At 38.4% G+C, this 7,831-nt stretch overlaps 3 protein-coding genes across 3 annotated transcripts; all 3 read right to left on the bottom strand.

The window, feature by feature from the left end:
• Positions 1-2,725: 2,725 nt before the first annotated feature.
• LOC107925664 (uncharacterized) lies at positions 2,726-4,082 on the bottom strand. The gene is made up of 2 exons (XM_016856373.2): positions 3,781-4,082; positions 2,726-3,684 (listed from the first exon to the last, which is right to left on the bottom strand). Exons 1-2 carry the CDS (start codon positions 3,961-3,963, stop codon positions 3,142-3,144), a joined length of 726 nt encoding a protein of 241 aa, XP_016711862.1. The 5' UTR covers positions 3,964-4,082; the 3' UTR covers positions 2,726-3,141.
• A 141-nt stretch (positions 4,083-4,223) lies between these two features.
• On the bottom strand, positions 4,224-5,203 carry LOC107925665 (GATA transcription factor 15). The gene is made up of 2 exons (XM_016856374.2): positions 4,974-5,203; positions 4,224-4,874 (listed from the first exon to the last, which is right to left on the bottom strand). Exons 1-2 carry the CDS (start codon positions 5,076-5,078, stop codon positions 4,617-4,619), a joined length of 363 nt encoding a protein of 120 aa, XP_016711863.2. The 5' UTR covers positions 5,079-5,203; the 3' UTR covers positions 4,224-4,616.
• Positions 5,204-5,347: 144 nt separating this feature from the next.
• LOC107925662 (uncharacterized) lies at positions 5,348-7,718 on the bottom strand. Its single transcript, XM_016856372.2, has 3 exons — positions 6,666-7,718; positions 6,214-6,594; positions 5,348-6,103 (listed from the first exon to the last, which is right to left on the bottom strand). Exons 1-3 carry the CDS (start codon positions 7,273-7,275, stop codon positions 5,709-5,711), a joined length of 1,386 nt encoding a protein of 461 aa, XP_016711861.1. The 5' UTR covers positions 7,276-7,718; the 3' UTR covers positions 5,348-5,708.
• Positions 7,719-7,831: the final 113 nt, after the last annotated feature.

Genomic DNA, 7,831 nt, shown 5'->3' with positions numbered 1-7,831 from the left:
TATCAGTAAGAAATAATGAAGCAGTTTGTACCTTACCCGCATCATCCACGATACCTTTGGCACGGAAGTAGTTTTCCATCCTCCACAAGAAATTGTCCACATCACATGCAGACCTTGTCCCCACAAACTCTTTCAACTTCGGGACATACTCGCTACTGAGTGCTGCACTTGACATCCTTCCCCCACTGCTGCTCGACACAAGGCCAGCTCTCCCTCAAGCTCCTCTATTCTTGTGTTTAAAGCCAGCGTCGTGGCCATTGTTTCCTCCTTCAAAGCCTTCACCATGGCTTCAAGAGCATTGTTCCTCTCTATCAGCTTTTTCCTTTAGGAATCTAGCAACTCTTGCACGTTATCCCTTTGGGAAGTTAGACACGTGGTCACAAAGTCCCTAAACTGTTCCTTCATGTCTTCAATGCTTTCCCCACGAGCATTGTCAGACTCCTTAACGTCCTCCATGGACTCCTCAAGTTTACCCACGCGTACCTCTACTGCCAACAGCATCTCCCTCAAAGACTTTCTCGCCCATCTTTGTTCGAACTCTTCTTTCGACATCCCAACAGTGCCTTCGAACCTACAGCTCTAATACCACTTGTCACGGGGCTAGACCTTTCGTCTCACAACCTGTGCGGCCTTAGTCGATTTGGTCGTCCAAACTCGCCCAAGTCAGCCTTTACTCGAATGAGGGTTCCTTAAGAACTTCTCCAAGGTATCAACTCGTACAGCGGAAGCAAACTTATGCCAAAAGAAGCTTAAAAGAACAACAGAAGGGGACACTTGCAAAGTGTTTTGAGTAAATGCTCTCTATTCTCTTATTCACAAAGAATAATGAAACAATGAATGAAGTCCCCTACAAATGAGGGGAGAGGCCTCTATTTATAGTTGAGCCTCTCCAAATCCAACGGTACAAATCAAGTACATCAATGGCTATGATTAAAGGGTATCTACAAATCAAATCTCTAATAATATAAAATCATATCTTCTAAGATTACATATCATATCTAAGATCTCTAAGAATATAAAATAATATCTTATAAGATTTCATATCATATCTCTAAGATTATAATATAATATCATATCATATCTAAGATCTCTAAGATTATAATATAATATCTTATAAGATTCCATATCATATCTAAGATCTCTAAGATTATAAAATCATATCTTTTAAGATCATGTTTCCATATTTGTAGATGGACCTTCAATCTCTTCAAGCAACGGGCCAGTTCGATTGGGCTAACCAGACTTTAATCTGACAGGCTTCTCCAACAGTTCCTTGAATCGGGCCAGCTCACGTGGGCCAAATGATCCTCATCTGAGTAATAAACCTCCATCGGATGCATTTGGCTCGATGGTCACGGGCTTTGAACTATGGCCCGTGACACTAGTTCATGCATCCCATATTTTATTTACAATCTTGCTTGTTTTTGCGGACCTAGGAACAAACCTCCCCTATTTGTTCTATCTTAAGCCCAAAGAAATGCTTCAATTCTCAGAGTTCTTTGGTCTAAAATATTGTTGAAAGATTAGCTTGTATCTGATAAATCTCAATCCATCATTTCCAATGATAATAAGATCATCCACGTAGAGAAATGCTATTGATATTCTTCCATCACGAACTTTCACGAATAGGCTTGAGTCCGCTGGTGCTGTTGATTAACCACTTTGCACAAAAAATCTGCTTACTATACTAGGCTCTCGGTGCATGTTTTAATCCATAGAGTACTTTCTTTAGTTTACACACATACTCGGGGTGATTCTTACTTTCGAATCCCCTTGGTTGTTGCATATGGTCTTCATATAGAATACCCATTTGCTGAAGTCTCCAAGACTTAAATGTTGTAAGCGCTAATAATACTTGAATGGTTATGGTTGAGGAGCCACAGCTAGAAATGCTCTAACAATGGTAGAGAAAATTTGATCAACTATCAAAATGACTGAATAATTAACTCTGATTGCTTTAATCATAACACTGGAGATAACAAATGAAGAAGAATTGTGGTTAGTGCCAACTATTCTAAGCTATCAATATTTAGTCCACATAAGGTGAAGTTACATAATATGTATCATGTATTAGAAATGAAGAAAAATCTGTTACAATATCACAACTCAATATCAGATAGAAGTTATGTAGTTTTCAGGCCTGACCCTGACGACGTCAGAAATAAAAACTCACCAATACACCAATCGTGGAAAGAAGGCAATTGAAGTCAATCTACACAATGTCCACATAATCAACTTGAAAAATGTAAGGCACACAAGGCTTGATCACATGAGTTATGTAAAACTAAAGTTGATGCTGTAGTTTGTGTCAATTGTCAATATGGAAAGAAACATTAACTACCCTACAGCGAGTCAAGCTTTTGAGCCGAATTACTATTAAAATAGGTACACTCAAACGTGTTTGGACTAGTAAAGCAGCCATCAATTAATGGATTTAAGTACATTATCACTTTTATTGATGATTTTTGTAGATATGTATGGATGGATTTCATGAGAAAAAATCAAAAGTTTTAATGAAGTTTAAAGCAATTAAAGACATGGTCGAAAAGGAGCTTGATCGAAATTTACGATGCCTTTATACAGATGACGTCTAAAGAATATGCGAAGATAGCCACCATGTCAGACGACCCCACAAAAAAAGTAATTGTCGAGTAGAAGAACCGACATACTTACCAAAGCATGTTACATACAAAGAATGTGCCACTACGATTTTGGGTAGAGTATATGAAAATAACTGCTGATGTTATCGATCCACTGCCACAGGCAAAGCTTAATTTCATGACACCATACAAAAAACTTGGGAAAATCAAGTCTAAGGTTATATCGGCTACGTATTTGTGCCTAACCAAAGTTTGATAAGAAGGCAATCGAATACATAGCCGTAAGCTTTGATACTCAAAGAAATGATTGAAAGTGTCGTGATCTAACCACTGAACGATGTTATACATCTAAAAGTGTCGTGAGCTATGATACTCAATGAGGCGTCATCCAATGTTCTCCTTTCAAAACACCATAAATTACCTTCTTTCAAAAAAGAAAACCATAAATTACGATTGCAGCGTTAGCTTTTACAGAGTTTTTTTGGGGGCAACAACGCCATTAGCTTCATTTATTTACCCTTTCTTGGGCTTCACTTGCAAATCAAAACCATTCACCACGGAGTTCTCTGAGTCTCCTAGAATGCGGAGCCTCTGGAATGCCACGCATCGCGTTTTCCTTCCAAATCCTAGTAGCCCTCAACAGCGTCTCTTCAGCCGTCTCTAGCTGCTCCGCCCTCCACCCGATCCTCTCTCCCTTACTATGTTCCGTTTCCGATGCTGTCCCGTCAGTCGCTCTAGTGATCGGCTTCCGAGTATCCGCCACCTCTACCTCCGACAACGGGGAAGCCTTGTGATGCTTAAAATACTCCTTGTCATCCATCGTTTCCTCTCTCTTTCCCCTTTCCTCCTCTTTGCTCTCCGGCAAAGGCGTACCGTCCATCCCCACGCAGCTTACGTCGTCCAGTGCTGCACCGCTAGTAGCCGTACGCCTTTGTTGAACGTTGGGTTCCAAAGGATGATTCACTGGCGAAATCTTCAGCCTCGGAGAAGATTTATACGGCAGCTTGGGTTGTTTTACCGGATCCGTTTCGGAACAGGGTTTGAGTTCTTTCTCTCCATGGTCATCTGGATGATTTTCTATACCCTGCAACGTAAAATTTTTTTTAAAAAAAGGTTGTAACTTTTAACAAATCAATACAAAGCACAAAGCACAAAAAAAAAGAGATAAAATCTTTGATACCTGAGGTTCACCCCTGTGAACATCAGGTCCAGCTTCAAGTTCTCCAGAGTGAATAGTAGGGTCAGCTGTTCTTCCTTTAATGGCTGCTCCAGAGGCAAATCTTCGGAACTGAACCTGTTTTTGGGCTGTAAACACTGCCAAATACGATCTTGATGATGCTGTTGCCAATCTAAATTGCATCATTGCCTTGTTTTGTCTTGGTTTATGGTGTGTGGTTTCTTTGTTTGGTCGAGTAAGAAAGGGAACACACTTGAGATTTTAGATTATGAAATGGACAGAGGTGGACGAAGAAAAGAGATGGATTTCAAGAATTTTGTGAGGACACGTGTACGAATGAATTGAGGTGGCATCAATTTATAATGCCTCGTGGCGTTATACTTTCGGTTTTGGTGTTGGTGCCAGAGGCACCTAGAAGCATGGGGAACTTCCCTCTGCCTGCTTGGAATTTGCTTTAAACTTCGAGAACTTGAAACGCAAAAGCCAAAACTTTCTTTTATCATTGGTCATCTTCACTTATCCAGGCTACCCTAGAATTAGGGTTTGCAAAAAAGAAAAAAAATCCGATTTTGATGGGTTTCAATTTGATAAAATCGGATTTTTTAAAAAAATCGAGAATCAAAGAAAAAGCCAAAATCAAGTGCAATTTAGAAATTTATATCTATATTGTAGGCACTAGTACAACCAGCAAGTTTTAGAAAAGAAGGCAAAAGACGAAGCAATAAGCAAATATATATACCTTAAATTAACATATTATGGATTACATCAGATGCAATAACAATCGGGGTTTTGGGTTTTTTTAAATATTCTCCTAAGCCTTAAACAGGTACTAAGCACAGTTAATAGCCAGTAGATAAAGCCATTAAAAGAAAAGCTGCTTGTTCTTCCTCTCTGAGCTTCATCTTCCATTTCTGGTCTTCCACTATTTGATGCACCTTCATATCTCTTCCCTGTATTTTGATCCCACTTGGACCAACATCATCAATTCCAGTTTTAGTTTTATATTTTTCTGTTATGTTCCTACTATCACTGTTCAACCCAAGAACTGCTGCCCTCTTTTTCTTTCTGAGCCTAATCCCACATGCATTGCAAAGAGACTGCATGTTTGTAAATGAAGCAACAAAAACCCAAAAAGTCAGTCACAGCAAACACCAAAATTCTATACATATTATGGTTGTAAAATGAGTTTTTTTTACCTTAGGACCAGCAGGACCACCTCTCCAAAGTGGGGTTTTAGTGGTTTTACAATCTACACATCTTTTGTTTTCCTCCTTCAATTGTCTCTGATGTAAAATATGCATCTTAAATAGGTTTGATCTAAGGAAGGTGAAGGTGGAATTGGAATTGGAGGGTTTACGGCAGGGGAGAAGCAGAGCAAAACAGGGGATAAAAAAAAAACATAGAAAGTTGCAAATATTATACAAAGTCTACAAGTAATGATTGCTTCAAGGATTTAATATAAATCATATACACTAAAAAGGACCACCTGTTAAAGTATTTGGGTTTATCTTTTAACTTTTTACAAATGAAATGTTGACATTTTTACTATTGATTTTATGTTAAAAATAAACTTTTAATTTTATGTGTACATATATTTATTACGCAAATTATGCGTAATATTTTTATATATTAGAAAAATTTTCATGGAGGGCTCAAGCATAATATTTTGAGGTGAGGGGCTGGTGGCAGAGTATAACATAATCACATAGCATTAACCATAATGATATATTCTTCAATAAATTGTAGCTTATTAACCAGATGTTCACTTTCGTCAATGATAACTGTCGTGCCCTAAAAAAATAGATGGGTTAAAAGACATTTATACTATAAGGTCTGTCATTATCAATCTCAGGATCACTTTCCTAAGCTAAACTCCTAAAAGAAACACATTTTTAGTGACTGTAACACTGTTTTTTTCACTCAAAAGAAATTTATGGTTTAAGCTTGTAATGTCTTGAATCAAATTCATTCCTCAGTTTCTGTCTCTTGCCAAGGTTGGAACAAACATCAGCTAAGAAAGCAAAACAAAAGCCCATGAAGCGCATTAGCCATAATAATATCAACATTGCCCAGTCCTTGAATTTCATCTTTGGAAAGTGGCTTCTATCTGAGATGAGCAGTGCCCTGTATACAGCTTCGGTCAAGGCATAGGCTGAAACTGGATCAGATTCTTCTACTGGGAATCCATATTCATTGAGGCATAGTATGTCGTAAACTCCATTAGTCTCCGATATTTCGAGGTGTTCGCATATCTTCATCCTGCCATCAATCCTCTCCTCAGTCGATAACAAATCACCATGTGTTAAGATCAATAGAGGGTTCTCATCTGCAGCCACACATAATTTGGAATGGAGACTTAGTCAAGACATGCATGCATGCATGTATGTATGTATGTATGTATGTATGTTAAAGACAGTACTGAGAGAGAGAACTTACTGCTTTTTCTTAAAGCAGGGAAGCTGAAAAGCTGTCTCGTGGCCTCTAATGGCTTTAAGTCTCCTGCTTTTAAAGCTTTGTAAATCTGTGCTATGTTAGCTACAACCATCACACAATTCACTTCTCTCTGCAAAAAGTTCGAAGACGATCTCAACGTAATGTTTTCCATGGCAGCATCGTCTGCCGTCGTTGCACGGTCATTGTATCTGAAGCATGGTTGATTATGATGAATCCCCTCACTCATCCAACTCGACATTTCCTCCAATGCTTCTCTTGTACTATGGTAATCGAACCCTCTCGAATCGTAAATGCAGAAGCCGCTACGGGTTGATCTCAGGACATTATGTTCTTCCATGTACATGGTTGTGTAATTGGAACTTCCTGCAGGTAAAAATTGTGAAATCTCTTGTTGCTGCACCTAAAGTTATTAAATTATACAAACAGAAAGTTACCTGATGATGTTTGAGCAAAGGGTATTAGACCGGACCGACCGAGAATACTGTACATGAGATTTATAAGCGAGCTCTTGCCTGAACCCGAAAATCCCACCAAGAGAATTGTGTTAACTGGTGGAATATCCATATCTTCCCTTGTGATCCCTCCGGTAGGTACCCAAAAATCACCCGAGCGATACTCGAGAAGCTTGTGCTGAAGCTCATTTAGTCCATCAGGTGCAACCAAAGCCAATCTCTCCAACTCCCTAAGTAGTCTCAGCCTAGGCGTTAGAATGGAAACATTAGGAAATCCCAGCTTCAACTTAGCGCATTTGTCGAATTCCGCAGCTGTTCTCCACCAACAATACGCCAATCTACATGACTCGCAGTCGTCTTCATCAACACAAGATACTTGGCTTTTCATCTCTTGTTTCCAACGGCATTCGTCAACACGACGATGGCAGCTTAGCGTACACCGATGATTGTTGAACCAAATGACTCTATTAGCCAATGGTCGCACTGTTGGGAATAAAGGTTGAAGGTGATCAAAAGATGCATGTGTAAAACAGTGCTTCAAAGCTACATCCAAGCATGTACAATCTTTGTTCAATTTCCTGGTTCCTTCCATACAAGATGATGGTTCATTTTTCGGATAGTTCTAACCGTCCATAATTTTACGGAATTAGCCTCATCACAAACTTTTCCAAAAGGCTACGACATGGGTAGTTTTGTCATTAGGTTTTAGTAAAGTTTCCGTTAGTATATACTAAAAATGTAATGACCCCAAAGATACAAAAGTTAAACATGCAAAAAGTAAATCGAATTAGAGGGTGTAATGGGACAAGTTTTTAACTATTTTAAATAAATATGTTTAATTTTTATAAGATTTTCTGGACAAAGAGTGAATTGAATTTTCTTTGGGTTAAATTCATACAAATTCACAAAAAATTGAGATGAAAGATACAAAACTTGAGCCGATATCAAGGGGAGCAAATAAAAACCCAGTTGTTACGATCCCTATTTACTGACCCTGGATTGCTCTAACACAAAGGGAAAGCAATATTTTTGAAACTAGGTCCAATCTTCAAATTAAATTAATTAAATTTTTGAAAAATAAAGATTCAAAAGTCAAAATTTTTACCTTGTTCATGAAAAAGTGTAAGTTTAGATGCAATTAACGAAAG

The sequence above is a fragment of the Gossypium hirsutum genome, chromosome A12 (genome assembly GCF_007990345.1).
Source record: "Gossypium hirsutum isolate 1008001.06 chromosome A12, Gossypium_hirsutum_v2.1, whole genome shotgun sequence".
NCBI lineage: Eukaryota > Viridiplantae > Streptophyta > Magnoliopsida > Malvales > Malvaceae > Gossypium > Gossypium hirsutum.
The sequence above is the reverse complement of the archived record's forward strand: the minus strand, read 5'-3'. Positions and strand labels throughout refer to the sequence as shown.

Coding starts and splice junctions, on each gene's coding strand:
- LOC107925665 (XM_016856374.2), bottom strand. CDS start 5,078: ATGCATATTTTACATCAGAGACAATTGAAGGAGGAAAACAAAAGATGT. Junction 4,875..4,973: donor GTGGTCCTGCTGGTCCTAAG/GTAAAAAAAACT, acceptor ACAAACATGCAG/TCTCTTTGCAATGCATGTGG.
- LOC107925662 (XM_016856372.2), bottom strand. CDS start 7,275: ATGGAAGGAACCAGGAAATTGAACAAAGATTGTACATGCTTGGATGTA. Junction 6,595..6,665: donor CTTTGCTCAAACATCATCAG/GTAACTTTCTGT, acceptor TTTTACCTGCAG/GAAGTTCCAATTACACAACC. Junction 6,104..6,213: donor CCCTGCTTTAAGAAAAAGCA/GTAAGTTCTCTC, acceptor GTGTGGCTGCAG/ATGAGAACCCTCTATTGATC.
- LOC107925664 (XM_016856373.2), bottom strand. CDS start 3,963: ATGATGCAATTTAGATTGGCAACAGCATCATCAAGATCGTATTTGGCA. Junction 3,685..3,780: donor TTCACAGGGGTGAACCTCAG/GTATCAAAGATT, acceptor TTTACGTTGCAG/GGTATAGAAAATCATCCAGA.